General features: G+C 32.4%; 1 protein-coding gene across 1 annotated transcript; it reads left to right on the forward strand.

Annotated features, from left to right (window-relative positions):
- The first annotated feature begins 6,162 nt into the window (after positions 1-6,162).
- LOC114399789 (transcription factor MYB83-like) lies at positions 6,163-10,175 on the forward strand. Its single transcript, XM_028362003.1, has 2 exons — positions 6,163-6,588; positions 9,330-10,175. The coding sequence occupies exons 1-2, from the start codon at positions 6,302-6,304 to the stop codon at positions 10,051-10,053; spliced, it is 1,011 nt and encodes a 336-aa protein (XP_028217804.1). The 5' UTR covers positions 6,163-6,301; the 3' UTR covers positions 10,054-10,175.
- The last annotated feature ends 13,247 nt before the right edge of the window (positions 10,176-23,422 follow it).

Consider the following 23,422-nt stretch of genomic DNA (forward strand, 5'->3'; position numbering starts at 1 on the left):
TATCCGTTTTTCACTTTGATTTTAAGCAAGGGCCTTGAACTTTTTGAATACTCCAAAGACTTCTGATTTTTCTTTTAGAAAATATACCCATGTCATTCTAGAGAAGTCATCAATGAAGAGTATGAAGTACTTGTTGTTCTCATGTGATGGCGTCCTCATTGGTCCACAGACGTCCGTATGTATCAACTCCAATAGATCTTTCGCTCTCCATGCTCCGCTTGTTGAGAAAGGAAATTGGTGTTGCTTACCAAGGAGACATCCTTCACACACTTCATTGTTCTCCTTTATGCTTGGAAGATCTCTCATCATGTTCTTCTCATGTAACAACTTCTAGGCATGTGTGTTGAAGTGGCCAAATCTTTGATGTCATAGCCATGAATCATCAACTTGTACCTTCATGGAAATGTTTGTTGCATATTTTAAATTTAGAGGGAAGCTTCTATTGCTCTTATTCATCTTTACTTAAGCTATCCTAGACCTTTTATTTTTGTTGTCTAAGATTTTGCATACACCTCCTTCAAAGTGAAGTGTGTAGCCTCTCTCCATCATTTGGCCAATGCTTAGAAGATTTTCTTTTAGGCTGGGAACTAGTAAGACATCATGGATGAGTCGCGTACCTTTATCTGTTTCCACCATGACAGTGCCTTTGCCTTTTGATTCAACCACACTTCCATTTCCGAGTCGAACTTTGACTTTGACAGACTCATAAATGCTTTTGAAAATAGTCTCGTCCTTGGCCATGTGATTGCTACATCCACTATCCAAGTACCAACTTCCTCCTTTTTCTTTTATTGAGTCTTGAGTGGCATAGAACATACATTGTTCTTGATCATGCTCCTCTGCGATATTGGCTTGATGCCTATTTTTGTTGCGACAATTTTTCTTTATGAGCCTGAACTTCTTGCAATGGTTGAATTGTGGCATATTACGGAATCAACAATTTTTCTCTGCGTGGCCTTGCCTTTTGGATATATTGCATGGAGGATTTTTATTTGTTTTGTTCTTAAGGAAATTCCTAGAACCTTTTCTTCTTCTGGAAGTTTCTTCATAATTTTTCTTTCCTCCATTTTCTTTATTTTGGGGCTGAAATTTAAACTTTGACTGGAAGACATTTTCAAGTGTATCTTCTTTATGCCTATACAGTCTTTGCTCATATGCTTCAAGAGAGCCCACAAGTTTTGTCTCTGATAGAGTGGACAAATCTTTGGTTTCCTCCATCGTTGTCACAATTGGGTCAAACTTTTGGGGCTTAGTAATTAGAATTTTCTCAACAATTTTCTTGTCAAGAATATCTTTCCCAAAAGCTCTCATTTGATTAACTATTTCTTTAACTTTAGAATAATAATCTTTAACTGTCTCAGACTCCTTCATCTTCAACAGTTCAAAATCTCTTCTTAGAGATTGAAGTTTAACGGCACGCACCTTAACACTTCCTTGAAACTCCTACTGCAAGGTGTTCCACGCTTCTTTGGCAGTCTTAGCTCCCATAATTCTTGGGAAAATTGGATCAGTCACCGCTTGTTGCAAGGTGAACAACGCCTTTGAATTTTTCTGTTTATTTTTCTTCAACTCTTTTTCTTGAGATGCATTAAGAGCTGAAGTATCCGCGGGAACAGTGAAGCCTTCTTCTACTATGTCCCATAAATCTTGAGATGAAAAATATGTTTCCATTTTAACATGCCAGAAATCATAATTTTCACCATTGAAGATAGGGATATAAATAGTTGAAGATTGAGTAGTGTTATCCATAGCTTAGAAAAAATATTATTGGAGTGGGTTAATAGTACAAAGGAAATTTTTGAAGTAGTTTGGAGGATTTTGGAATGGTAGGTAGGTAATATAACTATGCCCAATGTGTGACCGAACATAGCTCTGATACCACTGTTGGTAGTTTAGATGATAGTTGATAGTTGATAGTTTTAGAGAATTGTTTTAGAAAGAAGGCTATGTCATTGATTTCTTGGATTATTAATTACAACATACCAATTGCCTATTTATAGGCTCAAGTCACCAACCTCTCAATGGTGGTGAATGTTTCTACATTACTTTAGGTCATTCTAGAGTTTTCATGATAGATTAGTGTCATGATAGTTCTAGATTCTTCTATCTTATACATACACTTATAGTTCTAGATTGTTCTACCATTTTCATACGTATTATATTTAAGAATATTCTAGAAATTTGTAGCAATTTCAACACCCTCGTTGATCCCTGATATTTCTGTTGCATGGATCTCCAGATTGCTTGTGACGTGCTTCTGTCCAACAATGTTTCAAGAATTTCTCGATCAATAGCTTGAAACAAGAAATTCTTCACCTTCAGATCCTTTAGTTGTGCCTCAGCTACACTCCTCTTCTGCCCCTCAGTGGGTGTTGCACCAAGCATTGGTATTCCATCTTCCACGAGTTGCCATAATTCTTTGCTACGTAGGAAATTTTCCATAATCATGGACCAGAAATCATAGTGTCCATCAAACCTTGGAATGGATGGTTGAACAAATTTCTCTGAGGTAATCATGGCTTTACACTAACAATTGTATTAGCGTTGCACTTTGGATCTGGATGCTCTCTTCACTCACCCTGAATCAGGCCCCTTGCGGGGCTCTGATACCAAATGTTAAAGCTTATTGAATATCCACGAATAACACACTGAATATGTGAAGAGATTGCACACTTTATTCAATCATATGAAAATGAATTTTATAAGCCTTACAGACTTGACTCTCAAAACAGAATAACAATAAAAACAAAAACCACAAAACTGCATGACGCATAAAATAGGACTGTTTATTGACACATTAAAATAACTAACATTAATTTGTATTTTAATTCTCTTTTAATCCCTATAGTTTGAAATTGATCTTTTTAGTTCCTATAATTTGTATTTTAATTACCTTTTAGTCCTTACTGTAATAAATATATAAAATAATTAGCTACAAATTAGTTATAAATTATGAACTATTTTTTTATTACAAATTATCTTGTGATAAATTAGTTATGAATTACTTGCTAATATTTTTGTAGTTAATTATAATTGATAATATTACTCATATTTTGATGGTAAGAACTAAAATGAAATCAAAATATAAAGTATAGGGACTAAAAAGATCACTTTCAAACTATAGTGACTAAAAGAAAATTAAAATGAAAATGATAAGGACTAAAAAATCATTTTCAAACTACAGAGACTAAAAGAGAATTGAAATGTAAACTATAGGTACTAAAAAAATCACTTTAAAACTATAATGACTAAAAGGTACAAATGATGAAACTATAGGGATCAAATGAGTAATTAAATTATTTATTAACTATAAAAACTTAATTAAAGGCCTTTTTAGCTATAAAAAATTAGTTAACAAATTGATGAAATTATATATATATATATATATATATATATATATATATATATATATATATATATATATATATATAATCTTGAAGATTAATTTTAGTCATGAACCTCTTTCTCCATGAGCATTTATTGTTTTATAAAAGAGAAAATATATGTTCAGTGCTTAAAATATCTTGAAACTCGACTTCAGTGTCTATGAAAATTTAGTAAGTTTCTAATCCTTATATTTTTAAAAAAATGACATGATATTAGTTTCAAAACTTAAAACATGTATTCTACTGCAATATAATGACAAAAAACATTACATTTTTGTAGCAATTGAATTTCAAGATATTTTATCCAAGTATAAAATAGGACACTTAAATTTTGTATCTTGGCCTTTTTTTTGGTATTAAAAGTGATGACCCTGACCTCAACCTTGTACTTCCACATTTATTTCCAACTATTCTCACTTTTTAGCTCATAATTTTTCGTTTTGAAGTTCAACTACTTTTTGGCCTCAACATATTCTAGTAACAGATTCTTATTATGTAGTACAAGGTGTAATACAAAATCTCCACATGAGTTGTATTTTCTTGTCTTCATAACAAAGTAGAATGTTGCTTGGGACACCCTCATAACACAAGCATTAAGAGGATTTTAGCTTATTGGTGTTTCTCCCTCTCAATTCCTTAGACAGCTGTATATAGATATGATGCTTTTGAAACATTTGAGTAGATTGAGAGCTTTCAGCTTCACTTTTTCTCATAAGATGTGCAAGTCTATCAGAACAAAGATTTAGGAGAGTGAATAACCATATTGCCCTTGCAATATGTAGGAATTGACAAAGACTCCCCCATGTGTATCTGATTTTGGATTGGACAGTGACTCATATTTTAGGTTCATGCAATTTTTTATTTTTTATTTTTGTAAATTAATTGGCTTGTCTCAAAGGTAATTAGGTAATGGAAAGGGAATCTCACTCAGGGAAATGTACTTTGAAAGCCAGGGAGAAAAGGACGGATCATAGAATGTATCCATATTTTTATCCACATAGTTGAAAAAATCTTGTGACATGGATCTTGCTAATTATCATGATTTTTAGCTTAAGCTTCAGGTTAGAATTTTCATTTGGTAAAAAAAATAAGGTCAATTTTCATGAAAGCTCTACGAGATATACTTTCTTAGAAGAGATGTCCTAGCATGTTGTACCATATGCCACGTACGTTCTCACCGTTTAATAATGCATATTAAGTATGCTACCACAAATATATGTATACTTTATAACACTAGAAAAAGAAATCAAATTAATATGAAATAAATAGGAGTTTAATTTTATATAATGTAATAAAGATTTTTACATTATCAAACAAATAAAAAACCATGTCAAGTATATGATGTTCAAGACAGTTATATAAAAATGAACAAACTATATATAACAATTAATGTTATCAATATATTTAAATTAAATTCACAAAATATTGGGTAGGAAAAAGATGTACGTTCACAAAATATTCACAAAAGGAAGAGAGAGATGTAGTAAGGTAGTTACTAGGGATAAGAAATACACGTATAGTTCTTGAATGGCAAGCAGAAGTCCTTGTCAAAGATGGAACATGAAATAAAACAACCAAAATTTATCCATACAATTAAGTTATCTTAACATTGCATAGGAACTCTGGACTCATCTTTTACCTTTTTGTGTTCTTCTGTAATTAATCCTCATTCATAGTATCTTTAAAGATGCAACCAACTTTTAACAAGAACTTCTGATTAATAACAGTCTTCAAAGTACTGCAACTTAATAGCAATTATCATCATTGAGCACTAAATTCCACAGGTTAAAAGTAAATTAAAGAAGATTAAAAAATTAAAGTTCTTGTACTTAACATCTCAAAGTCATTAAATCAAATATTTGACTCAGTTGAGTAAGTATAATGTATGTTGTTATAAATATAAGATATGTTTAATTCTTGTAAATAAAAAAGTAATCAACTATCATCTTGTTAATTAATTCCTCGAGATATCAAATTTATTTAAATTAAAGAATTAATATCTCTCCACAAATGTTATTCTATACGAATGGATAATGAGAATCATATAATTGTGTCCCAACCATCTTATGCCATGTTTGATATGTTTGACAGAATGAGAGTTGTAATCTCCAATGTACGGCAATGATAAAATTATGGCATGAAAAGAAATAAATAAATAAAAAAAGGGCATTGCTTTGTTGGGAGGTGTACAATTTTTGCTTCAGAAGTATGCCAATGAGTGGTTAGCCTCCCTAATGAAACTCATGCAAAGAATGTAAGTTACACACAACTATATAAAACAATTTAAAAATTAACAAACATTTTTGTGTCAAGCGTGCGACACTTTTGCCATTATATTAAACACTATATAGGTAGCATAGTTTCTCTCTCTCTCTCTCTCTAGTCTCAACACACGTGAATTTGAAGTTTAAAAACCAATAGTGAGAAAGAGAGTATTATGTGAAGTGGAAGCAAAATTGTTTCTGTTCCATACAATAAAAGACTATGATTACCTTGTGAGTGAAGTAAAATGTATCGAAAAAGACAAGAATTGAGTCAAAGACAAGAAGACCAACCATCTCTACTCTCCCTCTCTTATCACTCTCTCTTTCTCTAGGGTTAAAGGAGGTCCCCTCCAATCCGTTTTCCACTCTACCTATCAACCAACAAATAAACACAATCCCAATCTCTCTCTCTCTCTCTCTCTCTCTTCCCTCATATTCATATTTTAAGCAAACCCCACAAACCATCATCATCATCATTATTTACCATTCCCACCCCATGAAGCCTTCTCTTTGTCCCTCAAAACCATCATTCACCCTATATAGCTTTCTCATAGATCTCTATCACGAACCACTTCATAAAACAAGAAACTCAAGGGCTTCACATTTCATAGAGCTCTCACACCACATTATCACCACTTGGTTTTGTGGCAAATGAGGAAACCTGATATGATGGGAAAAGACAAAATCAACAACAACATTAAGAGCAAGCTAAGGAAGGGTTTGTGGTCACCTGAGGAAGATGAGAAGCTCCTAAGGTATATGATCACTAAGGGACAAGGGTGTTGGAGTGACATTGCTAGGAATGCTGGTCTTCAAAGGTGCGGCAAAAGTTGCCGTCTTCGTTGGATTAACTACTTGAGACCTGATCTCAAACGTGGTGCATTTTCACCTCAAGAGGAAGAAGTCATCATTCACTTGCACTCCATTCTTGGCAACAGGTACCCTTCTCTTAATATTCATTTCCTTTCTTGCATTTGCTATAGTTTCTTACATCTAAGTTCATTCCCTTCCTTGCATTGCTATTATACATACTTTCTTACCTCGAAGTCCATTTCCTTAATTGCATTGCTATATAGTTTCATACAACATCCAGTTAAATCTACTATATATATATATATATATATATATATATATATATAAAAGACCTACTACTATAATTATAAATAAGAATGCCTTCAATTCATTGGTGCAATCATGAGGTTTTTTCTCTTAAGAAAAAAAAAAGAAATTGATCACTGAATATATATAGGGTTTAGATAAACTTTTGGAGCATATTTAACTACATAAAATTAAATGACGTAGCCTAAAAGCATGTCAGGGGTTTTGCCTTAACTATCATGGTCTAGCTTTCTGATTAAGGATGAGCCTGACCCATAATATATTTCACTATTCACTAGTAATCTTTGAAAATCTTTGCTAAACCATCAATTATTAAATATTAGAGTCCTGTCTTCCATCAAGTTGATGTATTATAACATATAAATGGTTAACAATTAATACTTTTTCGACACAACTTTTATTTACTAAGATTTATTGAAGCTCACAAGATGGCGCAGATATTACTCTTTATTTAATAAGTCTTATGCACTCTAAAGCATGAATACATCATTTTGTGACTAGTACTTGTAATGGATTTATTTAGGTACTTATAAGAACATGTATTTTTTTATTTTAAAAAAAGGCAACTGGCTTGAATATGACTTCAATTAAACTAAGTGTGACATGAGCTATGATTAGGGTCACCACATATACTAGTTAAATATTTTCTTTCCAACAGATTGATAGTTTTTTTTATAGTTAAAAATAAATATTTTTACATTTTCATTTTTGTTGTTTCCCTACTTAATCAAGTTTTTTGATCATATTCTTACAAGTGAGATGTGATAAGTGAGTTTATTAATATCTTTCATGAGTTTAATGTCTATATATTAGTTATATTTGACAAATTATTTTAGTTAATTTTTAATTTTTTTTGTTAGCTAAAACTTTATTTGATTGTTTATAAATAAGTTTTTTTTAGTAATTTTTTTCATTTTTAATTTTTTATTGAAGTAGTATTTTTAAATCGTTAATTATTAACTAATTTTTAAATTTTTTAAATTTTATCCTTTTTTATCCTAACAATATTTATTAAAATTTCTTATTATCCTTTTTATATAAATAAAACAAAGTTTCCTTATTTATTTGTTTTCTTTCACTCATTCCACCTACACATTTTTATATTACACTATTCGTTTTAACTATTAAAGTATTTATAATATTTAAATTATTATTTCAACATTAAACTTCACAGGAATTGATAATGATAGGTGCTAGATTTATTTTATTTTCTATCATTTTTTGAATAATTTTATATTAGACATTTTATTTTAACTATTACATTAATTAACATAATAAAAATATCATATCTAATTAAGCGTATGTTTTTTTCCTATACATTAAATTTGATTAAAAGTATTTTAAGACATAGTATAAGATTAATAGTAAAATACATAATATAAAAAATATAATCATTGAAACTAAAAATGTAATGAAAATAATTTGTTTATATATAAAAAATTACAATAGTTTAAAATTAATTAAAAAATTGAAATTGCAACACCCCAAAATGTATTTTTATTCATAAAATAAAATTGAAAATTATATAAAAATTTCAAATAAATATGTTCATATTTGTCATTTTATATTTTTAATTACTTCAATAGATGATTTAACCAAACACTTATGATTTAATAATGTAGCTTAAAAGCTTTTTGTTAACTTTCAGCTTTCAGTTTTGAATTTTTAATTAATTTTTCCGTTAATTTTTTCAAACATAATCATTGTTTAGATAAAGAACTTTTCACTATCAAATAATCAATTAATCGATTAAAAACACTTTATGATGATTATGATGGAACGAGTATAATATATATATATATATATATATATATATATATATATATATATATATATATATATATATATTATTAAAATTTTCTTTTATTGTAAATATTTTCTCAAATTAAATTTATGTGCTTTAAAAATTACTATCTCTGTTTTTAAATATAATATTTTTTAATTATTCTTGTCCCTTTTTATAAGATTTTTTTAAGTTGTATTTTTCATTTAATTATTTTTTACCAAAATACCCTTAGCTAGTTTTAAATAAATGCTATTTATTAAAATTATAATTCATTATCTCTCATATCTTGATTGGATAAAAAGATTAACACACATTCATTAATTATATGAGAAAGTAATTAAGTGGTAGGAGAGATTATAAAATCTCTATATTTTTAAGGATAATTTTGATAAAATAACATAAATTGTTAACAAATTTATGCTACTAACTATATTAATCAATTTTTTTTAAAGGATATCAATAAGTTAAAAAAATATTATATATATATATATATATATATATATATATATAATTTTATATTTAACATACTAGTATCTCTTAATTTTCTATACCATATTCTGTACCTGTAATTGTAACAGGCACTCATATTGTTACATAAGTTACATAGTTTCATCAAACTTGATAACCAATAATATTAAGGTTGGTCGGTAAAAAGTATATTGAAATCTATATATGTTGTTAGCATTTTCATTGTAATATATTTTGGATGTTATTGCCTTTTGTTTTCTCTTCTTTTAAGTTTTAACCATTTCCAAGTTGTAAATTAAATCTCAGATGGTCTCAAATTGCCGCACGTCTCCCTGGTCGCACAGACAATGAGATCAAGAATTTCTGGAACTCCACACTGAAGAAAAGGTTGAAAATGAACAACAATAACTCCACTTTATCACCAAACAATAGTGACTCATCAGGGCCTAAAGATGTCAATGTCATGGGTGGAATCATGTCCATGAACGAGCATGACCTCATGACCATGTGCATGGACTCCTCCTCATCAACATCATCATCATCATGCATGCAATCCATGCATGCCACCAACATGGTACTAACTAACCCCTTTCCCTTGTTGCCCAACAACCGTTATGACATGATGACCGGTGCAACCGGTTTCCTTGACAACATGGCTGCTGCATGCTTAACCCAAGTTGGCATGGTAGATCATGATCATGGGGTTGTTCATGGGACATTGGAGCCTAATAAAACGCGTTTAGGAAGCGACTTTTCCCTTCCTCCACTAGAAAGTAGAAGCATTGAGGACAATAGTAGTACCCCAATTGATCATGTGAAAAGCCATAACAACAACAACCACTTCAAGAATAGTTGCTTCAATAACACTGATCATTACCATCATATTCAAAGCTCCAACAACGTAGTTGTAGAGGATTTGTTTGGGTTTGGAAATCATGGGCAAGGGGAAAACTTTAGAATGGGAGAATGGGACCTTGAGGGCTTGATGCAAGACATTTCCTATTTTCCTTCCCTTGATTTCCAAGTTTAAGTGTGTGTTTGGATCCAAGTTGTCATGAACAGTAAATGCTACAATTTGTAGCTTCTGCATTGACATGACTTATTGATATGTTCCAAACACACTTTAAATGTTAGTATTTCTTTCAAATTCGATCTAATTCTTCACCTCTTTTTTTCTTTTTTTTGTCTCCGTCCTTCCAATTTTCAATTCCTTCAAAAGTATCATGCAAACAAATGAGTTAAGGATACTGGTTAAAGAATTAATAATAATAATAATAAAGAAATTTCATTTAAAATTATGATATAAACGCATTAGACGTTATATATGTAAAAGTGGACTGATAACATTTTTTCCACAAATTTTTCTAGTTTAATTTTTTAACCAGTACCTTAGAAATACTTGTTTGCAGTCTCCCTAAAAAATATAAGCAAACACAAAGCCTTTTTACCTCTTATTTCTTTATCTTCTTTTTACTCATTGTTTCCTCTTTTCTTGCTTTACAAAAACTGTAACCCAATTGTCAACTGTGCTAGTTTTAGTTGTGCAACTAAAATTGCAGTGTACACGTGTATAGGGTGGGCCTGGGATATTTCTAGCGTTGTTTTTGTCATGGCTATTTCCATGTATATTTCATATGTCATTTTCCGGCTGGGAATAGGACTTTGGTGCAATAATGTCAAAGAGAAATGTGAATAGTCATCATTTAGAATGTCAAGAGCAAAATAAAGCTCAGTTGAAATTGTATGTAGCATTGTGTATAACACAAGGAATAATATGTGGAGTTGTTGTTATTTTGTGCTAGATAAATATAGATCTAGCATAAAGGACGATGTAAACACACCAATAAATATCAACTTTGAAATTCATTCACCTTTCTCTCTCATATTGTGTGGTTATTATATATTCTTGCGTTTGCTAGATAAAGGGTAATGTAAATTAAGGAAATTAAACTATTGATAATATATTAAATTTAAAATGTGACTTATTGTGTTGATACCTAAGTTATTATGTCATCAACCTAGCTATACACTTGTGTCATATATATTATCACCAAATTTTGCCTATATGCATGTCACCTAAAGGTGTTAATTATCGTATCAACTTTCCAAATTTTTAGTCTTTTTTATTAATGCATGAAACGTGCACCACTAAGAATTGATCCAATTCACCATGCCAAAAAGGTGAAAATGAATATTTTAAATCTCCGGGAAAAAAAACTTCGTTGACGTACGCATAGATAATTTTATTTTGGCATCGGCCTTAACATATTTATTGATCAACGTACTATCAATTGAACAAATATGTAAAAACAAATTATTACACAGTTTTCACATCTATTGATGATAAATAAGTGATCATGTAGTATATATTTCAGGCTTTACATTAAGTGTGATCATGGCAGTGACACACGATACAAGTTTCAAAGAATAAATTTCTGAAGCTCACAGCGTGTTTACTGTATACCACCGTGCTTTTTTCACTCGCCTTACAAGGACCTACCGGACTATCGGCTTTCTATAGTCATCTTCCTCTCCTCTTTTCACTCGCAGGAACCAAAGACTTCCTTGAGTGGTAAATTCTCAGGAGCACCTTCCCAGAAACTTTCTATTTTAGCACGATTCTCGCTTTTATTTTTCGGCATATCCAATGATTTTGCAAAGTGAGAAATCCAGTTAGAAGTAGATTGAAATCGAACCAATTTATTAGTAGGAAGTACAAATAATTTATGCTTCTCCAGCATACATTTAAATTGACGAGTCGTCAACATTGTTTTGTTTGTTGTTTGTTTCGGGTAATAATACAGGTCTTTTGCCGCCATCTTTGGCGTGTGTCGCACCTTGACTAGTTATTCCCCTCAGTTGGCGCATGTCTGTTCTGTTTGTAACCCGTACCATTACAGCACTTCTTGTCACACTTCTGTCTTTCATAAATAAGACACTCATGACATTGGTACGAGCTAGAGAGCATTGAGTGCTAAAAGACTCCCAACTGAAAGGTCTAGTATCCCTGGAGTAGGGTCGCGTCCCACATATTATTCCCTAAAGGTAGGTGGGTAGTGGGTATGTCTTTTTACCCGTCTGGAAGGAATCAAAGACTTATTTAAAGCACGGAGCCTGCTCCGAAAATGCTGTGAGAAAGAGGATCTGTTGGTTTAGGAAAACTATAACTTTTGGTTCATGAAGAAGCGGCCCCTCCGCATCAAGATAGTCAATCGATAGAGGTGTTGGGGTCTTCTTCCTCAAATCGGTTATCGGTGAAATGACTCTCATTGGTTGGAAGTACCAAAGACTCCCTAGCTTCCTGAAAACAAAAGTAAGAGCATCTTCTCCTTCAATTGCGCTAACAGCTCAAATAGCAACGATGGTAATGACGATAGCTTTACAGGAATTGCTTTCTTTAGGGATTCTATTTGAAAACAGTATAATGCCACATCTGACTCAACAGCTTCTTCTTCCTTTTCTGATTCATGTGCAAAAGCCCTTCAACTATATGCAAGCACTTTTCTTGCTGTAGAAAGTCTAAAGTATCGCAAGTAAGGCAGCAAGAAGAAGAGGAGGCTCGGCCATTAACAGTTGCGTTAGAATTGCCTTTCCATCCGCCGCTGAAGAAAGAATCTCACCCTTCAGCTGTCCCTACTATTCGACATTTCCCTGAGGAGTCAATCAGTGAGGGAGGGAAGATTCAAGACTGAACAGCCTTCCAACTCCATTCTCTATCCTCCAAATCAATCGCTTATAACCTTTGAAAAGCTTTCATTGGAACTTCCCCTTTCCCGATCAATAGGCTGTTAGGGCTTTAGCCCAAGAACCCGATGCCCATTCAATAGAAGAAGTTGTTCGACCTTCGGAACCTGGTTATGAGATTCGTTGTTCGATCTTGAAGCAAGCATTTATCGTCCAGCCGGAGGAATAGTCGTTATTTCACCATTTGAATAACCTTGAAAAAAGCCTTCCTCAGCAGAGAACAGAGAGGTACTACCTACTTTCTTCCATTTTCATTTTCTGACTGCTGTCTTAAACCTTTCTACTTTAACACAGGCACCTAATACATCAGGGACAGAAGTTTGACCGAATCTTGCAGCACCCCAACCACCTTTGGAGGAAAGCCAGATGGGACCAATCGAGGAAGCAGATCCAATTCCAACAACTGAACCCATTTTTGTTCAAGTTCCAAGGGCTGAGCACCAAGAAGAAATAGAGCATCAACCCGAGGAAATGAATCCTAACCGGGATGGGATAAAAGGACCTCTGATTGTAGAGCCAGAAGCCAACCATGGGGAATCAGTGACACCAAGCAATGATGCTCAAATCGCTCCGCTGCAACGACTCTCATTTCAGATGAGCATTCTTCTCAAGTTGGCGAAGGTGTCCGATCTACTAGCTCTACTCCAACCAATCCGGAGACTACAAGACCTTCATCTCAATCTCCACCGGTTCCCACGGAAAGCAAAGCATTACCTAAGGTGGATCATTTATCTATCAAAACTCCTTCCAGTTTGCCATAAACCTTCTTGGCTAACTGTTGACATCATCTTCAATCTCAGACTATTGGGATTGGAGCAAGAGTGGAAGAAAGAAAGTTGTCTTTATCTTCTCCTCCAACCGGTACCTCCTCCCGACATGAAGGAATGCCCGATAATCGGGGGCTAGTATGTCCTTTCAGTTCAGGTCTGGGGAACGCCGATCAAAGAAATCCTATACTGCTTGGTGTTGATTCGGCAATTTGCGTCTAGTGGGGAGCTTTGTCATCTCAAAGAATAAGCGTATCTTCCCTTGCATGCGGATCTGAAAGTCGTGGATCTCCTGATGGCCGGTAGCTGCTTTCTGCTCTCCTTATTAGTGCCAACCAACTCTGCTAGGTATAGGTAGGGAGTCTTCTACAAGTCGCATTACTGGTCGATGACCTGATTTTGGAAGCTGTCGAGATGCCTGCCTTTCCTGGGGGAACCCTTCCTTGCATTCTATTATTGTATTCGCTTCAATCGCTCCCGAATCGGCAGATCAAAGATCGGAATACCAGCCTTTAACTGCTAGAGGTGGATTGGTTGAGAGGCCAAATGCTATTTGCTTGCTTCTCCTGTTCGCTCTAGTTCACCTGGTTTACAACGGTCTGTTTGCTAGGTTTTTTTTAGACAAGGGCTAAGGGCGAGTCATCCCTCTTAGCAGCTCTTTCCTAATCAATTCGCTTTTGTGCTCTCCCAAAACAGCGGAAAGACTTTTAATAATTCCACCTACTAGTGATCTCATGAAAGGGAAGACTTTTAAACAAGACTTTCTTTCTCTTGCACCACGCCGGAACGTATGGACACTGCCTAAAGTTAAGTAAGAAGGAATCGGGGTGGCTAGCTTTCCTGCTTATGTGCTTGTTATTAAGAAGATAGAAAAGATATAGCTATCTCCCGTAGGCTACTCTTTAGAGCGTTTCACTCGTTTAAGGAAGACTAAGAACAGGGTTTACGAACAGGGGTTATTCCCATATATCTTATATGGATGGATGTGACTTTTGTGCTTCATTTAGTTTTGCGTATCAGTAAAGTTTCAGGTCTGTGCCTGAGGCCTGGACCAGAAAGCTTTAATGGCGGGGGCAGAAACGGAAGCAAGTACGAATAGATGAAGGCCCAGAATAGCCAAGCCAAAGGGGTCCTATTAAGTAAGTGGTCCAATCAGTTGCGTAATGTCCGGTATCGGGAGTCTTTTAGTAATCCACAGATTAGGAACCGAGTGGGGAAGTGAGCTCTACTCTAAACTCTAAAGGCTGCTCTGCCACCTAGGGGATAGGAAACCTATTCCTTTTACCTTGATAGACTTGGAGTTGAGATTTCAGTCTCAAAGTCTCTGGTCTCTCAAAGTGGTGCTGCTGAGTTTGCCAAAAGATTTCGAGTTAAGAATATAACTTATGATTTATCTCCAGTGTCGATTCGAAACTTGCTCAACTCTCATCACTTGCCTGGTACGGTGTTGCTTTTGAATACCTATGGTATCAAACGATTCTCGACGCTAGCAAGGTTGCATTTTTCCTTCATGCCATTGTCGGGGAAGCTCTTACAGTTTTCGAATAAATGGAAAAAATCCTCGGTTTCCTTTAAGAGGAGGAATGCCAGTACTGATTCTCTGAACTTGAAGCTCGCTCTTCGACCCGTACCGTACCCTGTACACTCGGCTATTCTCCCGATTATAAGTAAGGCCGATTTCGCTACTTCATATAGGCTACTCTATGAGAGAAGACCTGCATAACCTTGTAATTGCCAAACTATAGCTACTGTAACAGAAGTAGAAAGGATAAAGAAGAAACCGGGCATGAGGAGGGGAACAGACGTATAAATAGAACAGCCAGATAGCAGGAAGAAAAGAGACAATGGACATTAGAATAAAAATGCGCGGCCTGCTTGAACTGATAGCTATTGCGAATCAAGCTTGAGAAAAGATAGTGCCTTGTTCACTCAGAGTTCTTTCTGAAACAGAAGATAATGCCCCTACTAAAGCATAAAGCACCAACTGCAGTTATTCCACCAAGAGCGGAAAGAGCATCGGTTATTTCTTCAATACATAATCTCTCGATCACTGACCTACCAGAGTATAAGAAAGAATGGAAAGAAGCAAAAACCTTGCTTGATGGATTCCCTTCTAAGCTACGATATTCCAGCTTGCGATCATTTACCCCTATCACAGGGGGTGATGATCCTTCTCCTTGAATTCTCACCTATAACACCAGAACAACCACAGCCAGAAGAGGCGGGAGTACCTAATACCTGTTCTCGCTCAGTAGTGATTATAACCAAAGGCTTCTTCACCATAGTAGGAGTCTGTTGAATGGCTTTGCCTTTAACGCTTTCTGACTTCTTACTGTCCAGTTCCTCATTAGTCTTGTCTACTTTCTCAATCACAGCTAATTTGTCCCCAATAACCACATTTTCTTCTTCCTTTGGCCTCCATTCCTGAGTAATTGTAGCTCTGCTGGACTTGTGCCTCTCCCTATGTACCCCCCTTTTCTTCCTCTTGAATTTTCTGAACAGTAGGTTTAGGCCTCCATTCATACTCAACCTTCTGTTTAAATTGTTTCCCAGATCCATCCATCATCTAGAAGAATAGAATCTGGAAATTCACCCCCAACCTCCATTTCAATCAGAATTCTTGCATAAGCCAGTCGTGATCTCTTACTGGTACATTGATCAGTAAATAGAGGTATGCCCAAAAGACTTGCTTGCTATAGCACTAGGGCTATCAACACCCCATAATTCCCATGGAAATAGAGGGAGATTGATCCATATTGGGGTCTTGAAAGAAGCATCTATTTTCATCTCCATTCTCTCTCCCCATTCCTTAAAAATCAAAGGCCTTCTATCAAAAGATACTGGGCCTCCCTCCAATACTTGCAGTTTGCTATCCTCAGAGTCAAACAAAAAGAGGAATAGGTTCTCCTTAATCATGTGCACAGAAAGCATACCTTGATCTTTCCATCTATTCAGAGCGAAGCGTTCAATCTTCTTGAATCTAGGCTCCAGACCGTAGACGCAACCTAAGAGAGCATTCTTCCATCTATCCGCCTCTTTCGCCACTAAGTCTGGCTTCAATTTAGCAACCTTCACCCCATTGTGCACCGATGGCGGAGTGAAAGACAGAGTAGAGTACATTCCTCAGATCTCATCCGTAGGTCAAAAAAAGAAAGTAAGTAGCCAACTTCTCCCTGTTGATAGCACCGGAAAGAGACGATTCTCTGCATCTAGATTGATTGCACGTTCTTTCTAGTATGTTTCTAGATATTCTAGTTAACCTTGAAGTTACCTCCTTTCAAAGACCCAGAAATCAATGTTGGACTTATTGGATCTCTAGCAATTCATGCGAGGATTGGTAGTTGGGGGTCCATAGAAAGTCCATTTTATGAAATATCTGAGAAATCAAAAACCATCTATCCAACAGCTTACTGACTCAACAAATAAAACACATAATGATTGACTATGTGTTTGTAGGGTTTGATTTCCCATCTCGATCAGTGGTCCATATATACCAGCATGATGCATGTGGAAACTAGAATAACATGTTAGATTTTACACACTAAATCTGATTTTGGATACGTTTTACACGATGTAGAACTAAACTAGCTGTAAAACGTGTATTACAAGTTAAAATTAGCTTAGCATGTGCTATAATTTCTAATATCATGTTAGATTTTAATTTAAAATTAATTAATACAGTAAAATTGTTCAATATATATATATATATATATATATATATATATATATATATATATATATATATATATTATATATATATAAACTATATTCTAATAATTAAAACAGATGATGTAAGACTTTCTAACAGACGTATATGAATGAATTTGATAAATAATTTAAAATTTTATACTACAAAAATTACAATAATTAAGTGTTGTTATTTTATTCATGCGTTGGAAGTTATTACCATACAAAGAAGTGCGCACAGAATGACAAGCAAGCTCTCCTCAAGTTAAAACAAGATTTCATGCATGGAAGGCAGTTCTATCTTCGTGGATCCGTGAAGATTGTTGCAAATGGTAAGGAATTTCATGCAATAATTTAACTGGTCATGTAACCAGATTGGATCTCCAATTTTCAGATTTTTATCCAGTAATAGGAGCTAAAGATTTAAACGGTTATCCATTCGGGAACTACTGGATATTTTTCAATACTTCTACACCACTAAGAGGTAAGTTAGATACTTCAATATGTGAACTTCAGCATCTCACTTTCTTAGATCTCAGTGTTAATTACTTACAAGGAGAAATCACAAAGTGCATTGGTTCACTTGGTCAATTGGTAGAGTTTAAACTTGCACAGAATGACCTTGTTGGTTCAGTTCCTCATGTTTTTTCAAACCTTTCCAATTCGCAAAATCTTGACTTTCGGAATACTTATTTAGTTTCAAATGACCTTGAATGGCTTTCTCACCTTTCGAATTTGAGATACCTTGGTCTCACGTATAAATCTTGGTAGAGTTGTTGATTGGCCATTATCAATAAGTAAAATCCCTTCTATATTGAAGCTTTATTTAAATGGCTGTGATCTCCGCCAAGTCACTCCTAAATCTATTTCGCACATGACTTCTTCTACTTCTCTCCAAATCCTCAGTCTTAAAACAAATCAATTAGACTTCAATTTTTTCATGGGTGCTTAATGTTAGCAAAGCCCTCACACTTCTTGACATTGCATACAATTCTTTGCAAAGTGTTCCAGATGACTTTGCAAACATAATTTCTCTTCAATATATAGATCTCTCACGTAAATGTAATGAACTTGATGGTAGCATAATAAAATCCTTCCAGACTTTGTGAAGGTATTGATCCTAAGTTTCAATAAATTGTGTGGTGAACTGAGTGACTTACAAGAGTTGTGTTTTGCACAAAATTTAGAGTGGTTATATCTTGACCATAACCCATTTAGTAGTGGCCCACTTCCTGATATTTCTAGGCTTTCACCCTTGAATGAATTGTCACTTCAAAATACCAATATTGTTGGGCCATTGTCATTTGATCACTTGTCCCCTCTTGAAGTTTTGGTTCTTAGTTTAAACTTGTTGAATGGATCATTGTGATAGTTACATAAATATGTTTTCAAGACTTGCTGTGGAAAATTATGATCTATTTTGTATTTAAAATTATACAACAATAATAAATAGAAAAAAAATAGCTTTGTGCACATTGGATGTACATTCTTGAAACAACAAATTTTTCTTCAATAGTGTGAAGATTTTACGTGTATCCACCACACCGAGACCAATCTCTACTATCAACTATTTGATAAGTGGAATCCTAAAGAATAAATTTTCTTTCTACTTTTCAGGTCTAAAACTAAGCTTGAACTTTTTTAGGTTGTGTCTATATTTTGCCTCAGGTAGATGCTTCTATTTATAATGTTAAAGAAATATGAATTTGAGCCTTTTTTTCAAAGAAAAAACGAAAAGATTTTATGTAAAATAATTTCACATCTCTTTATCTTTATAAAAATAAAAATTATCTCATATCTTTTATTTTAAGAAACTTCTTGATATAAAAAAAAAGATAATTCACAATTAATCGCATAACTAATTACGATAATTAATCACATGATCTGATTCTAATATGCAACAATAGAATATTATTCTTATTTTATGGACAACTTCCACATCTATAAAATAATACTCTCTTTCTTATATTGATTATATTCTTGGCGCTAGCAAAAAAAAAAATATATTCCACTAAAATATTTATTTGATTAAATTAAATTCTCTAATTTAATTATCAAATAAATTATTTTCTTGTGTAAAAATTGGAACACTAGTTTGTGTGTGACCCTCGTAGGTTCAATATTAAATCGGTAGTAAATTAATTATAATTATCTTACTAATCAAGGTAGACATCTAGTAACACTCCTTAATGTTCGAATAATATAAAGTAACATCTTTTACCTTCGAGAACCAATAGAATCATGATATAATATTTCCTTTCATCATTTATAGAACTCTAGAATATAGTATTATGGTCAAACTCTAATAAGCTAACACATTTAATCAATGAATGATTTAAGAAAATATTTTCTTCTTTCATTCAATTGTCTTGACCAAGTCTTAATTCTATCATAAAGCTCAAAATTATTACCTAGAGTTAATGAATTTCGTCTTGATTAATAATTAATTTTAAGGGTTTAATCATATCCAATATTCATTCAACTAGTGCCTTAAGGCATTAGGTGTCCGAAAATAAAATATAACAAATAACTTGTCAATTACTATGATGATCTCAGTTAAAATGAAATTATTATATTTCTTTTTCAAAACTTCCTATTGACATATCAAGATAATATTAATTATTAAGAATTCTCAATTAAGTCAATTCAATAATGACATTCATATATACATCATTTATATATGCAATTTAATAAATAAAATCTATTAATCTTTATCCAATAAAGAACATTACATATATATTGATCTATCTAGATTATTGATATCATATTCATAATAATCCTATGATCAAGAACAATTTAGATTAAAATTATAAATGATTTATTTTTCATTATCATAATCTCTATTATGATAGCAAGTCTCTAATTTTAATTAAGGACTTATCAAATTAACAATTTAATAAAATAATAAATATGATAATAAAATAAAGAATAATTTTTTACTAAAATTAATAACATAAATTTGATCTTTAGCATTCATATTTATCTCCAACCAACACATTGCTTGTATAATTGGTATCACTAAATTTGCCTCATTATATTATTTGGATCGATCTTTCCCATAATGAATTGAGTGGGACAATTCCATACAGTATTGTGCAACTTTCTAATCTCTTGGTCTTGCCTCTCTTTTCGAATAAGTTGAATGGGTTCATTATTGAAACACATCTATTGAGCCTATCTGGAATGGAGACTTGGATGTGAGTGGAAATTCACTTCTCATTAACATGAATCCAAATTGGGTTCCACCTTTCAAGTTTCAGAATTTATATGCATCATCATGCATTTTGGGACCCTGATTTCCAAAGAGGATCAAATATCAAAGGAAACTTGACGTGCTGCAAATCCCTGATACCGGTATTATGGATTTGTTTCCTGAATGGTTTTTGGACATATCTCCAAGTTTGTCATACTTAAATGTTTCAGATAATAAACTCAGTGGAGTCTTACCAAATCATTGCCAAGTAAAAAATCGATGAATCCAATTTGGGATTTTAGTTTCAACAATTTGTTTGGTCCATTGCCTCATTTTCCTGAAAAACTAGATGGTCTATTTCTCTCAAATAATATGTTCTGAGAGTTTTTAAAGTTACATGAACTTGTCTTTCAACAACTTATCAGGAGAATTTCCGATAAGTACTCAATTACAATCTTTTGATGTCTCTACATATGTAGGGAACATTGAACTTTGTGGCTCACCACTCACAAACCAATGTCCAGGTGATAATAAGGTTCCACCAACTGGAAGAGTTGATAAAAATGGTAGTAATAAAGATAAGGATGAACTCATCAACTTTGGATTTTAAATCAGCCTCTGGTTGGGATTTTGTGTTGGGTTTTGGGGTGTTTGTGGAACTTTCATTATATAAAAGTTCACAAAGACATGTCTATTTTCAGTTTTTCAAGAACATAAATAACAAGATATGTATGTAATAGTTTTTCTCTTCTTCACATAAATATATGTAACGGTTATTGTCTTTTTGGCTACAATAAAGTGATTGATATATCAGGAACTCCTTGATTTTTGTGGAGTCATGTTCGTGGCTGGCTTTTTTTATGTTGTTAGGTTTGGATTTGGTGTATGCAAGCAACTGTCATATAAGCTTTTATTTCTCACTTTGTAATTTGTTGTGGAGGGCCTCTGCACAACTTGTGCTTTGGGATGTTGTTTAATAGAATTTCATGTTGGCTTTTTTTTTTTAAAAAAAATAGTGATTGAAATCTCTTATTTTGTTATTATCACTAGTTTAAATTAAAGAATAAATGATCATTGATTAGTTCCTGAGTTTAAATCTCGCTATTAGTATAATCAACCCTGAAACTAATTAAGGAAAATTTAGATAATTTTTTGAAATTTTTTTAGGATTTCATTAAAGTTCTCTAAATTAATTTTTTTTCTCATTTTGATCCTTGGTCCAAGGACTTAAGTAATTATTATCACATGTTTAGAAACTAAAATAAGAAAATTTTTTAGTTTCATAAACTTAAACGAAATCCAAAAAAAAAATTAACGACTTATTTGTGTTTTTCTTAATTTTAGGACTAAAGTGATAATAAAATATAAATTTAGGGACTAATTTAACTATTTTATTCTAAAAAAATTAATTTATGAATGATTTAATTTTTATTCATTTTTTTATAGTATGGACAACTTCATTGTATTACAATTTTTAATTAAAGTTTCATCAAAATGACACTTATAATAATAATAATAATAATAATAATAATAATAATAATAATGAACTTTATATTACTCAGAGTCAACATATAAATATAGCATCATACTATTTAAAATTTTAAAATTTAAAATCAAGTTTTTTATTTATACAAGACAATGGTCCCCTAACAAAATACCAAGCCACAGAGACAGAAAGCGAATCTTAACGTATACAAAATAACTGCATAAGACAAGATTCGAGCTCTATAGGGTGGGTATCCAGTCCATCACTTCATCACGATATTGTCAAACATATTCCAGGGTCCACTTGCCATTGTTGGTAAGATATATCAAAATCACGTTGATAAACTTTTAGTCAAGACCATAACATGAACATAGATTTATCCACTGACAGATTCAGAAAAGGAATTTATTGTTAGAACAATATTCATATACATAATTAGTATTTTAGTTTATGAATCATGAATATATATTCAATTTATATTTTTTTAAAATATTTAATTTTGATAAATTAAATTTAAATAATAAACAAACAATTTTAAACATATAAATTATGTTATAATTAAAGTTCATAATAAAAAATATAATTAAGTATATAATTTATATTTAGAATTTACAATGAAAATTAGTTATGATTTAAGATTATTTTTAATTATTGACAATTTATATTGAAGAAAAAAAACTACTGAAATTTAATTGAAAGATGAAAATAAAAGAAGGTAGATTTTAAATGGTAGACCATGCAAAAATTCAAATATTATATATGTTTGAAAAGATAAAAGAAAAAGTATTTTAAAATGAATGGGAAATATTTTTTTATTAATTACAAATATACACATAAAAAATAATAATATAAATGTGTAATTGTGAGAATAAAAAAAATGAAACTAAAAATAAATTTATGAGTGTAATATTCATACTATGAATAGACTTATTTTATTATATTTTAAATTATAAAAATAAATAAGAATTATATATCTATTACATAAATAAAAATTAAAAGATTAGTGGGAGTAATTATCCCCATAATGGTCAACCTGCTTCTATCCCTGTATTTATGTAACACAAATTCCACATCAAAGAATTGTGTTAGACAAGTGACCTCAATAACTTAAAGGGGGGAGTGAATTAAGTCTCACTAACAAACTTTTAATCCTCTTCTAAATGATAGACTACGAATGCAAAAGAAGAAGTAACAATCAATTTAATAATATTCTTTAAACATGCAAGACAAATTGATTGCAATAACATAAATGAGATAAGGGAAGAGAGAAATGCAAACTTGCTTTATACTGGTTCGGCCACTTCCCGTACCTATGTCCAATCCTCAAGCAACCCACTTGAGATTTTCACTATCTTGTAAAATGTCTTTTACAAAGTCTGAACCACACAGGGACAATTCTTCCCTTGTATTCGTAAATCCTTACAACTTAAGAGACTCTAGGTCTCTTAATCAATCTCTTTGAATAAGAAGAAGAAGAAGAAGTTTCTCTATTTAAGAGAAGGATATTACAATTGAATATTAA

Source organism: Glycine soja, chromosome 19 (genome assembly GCF_004193775.1).
Source record: "Glycine soja cultivar W05 chromosome 19, ASM419377v2, whole genome shotgun sequence".
NCBI lineage: Eukaryota > Viridiplantae > Streptophyta > Magnoliopsida > Fabales > Fabaceae > Glycine > Glycine soja.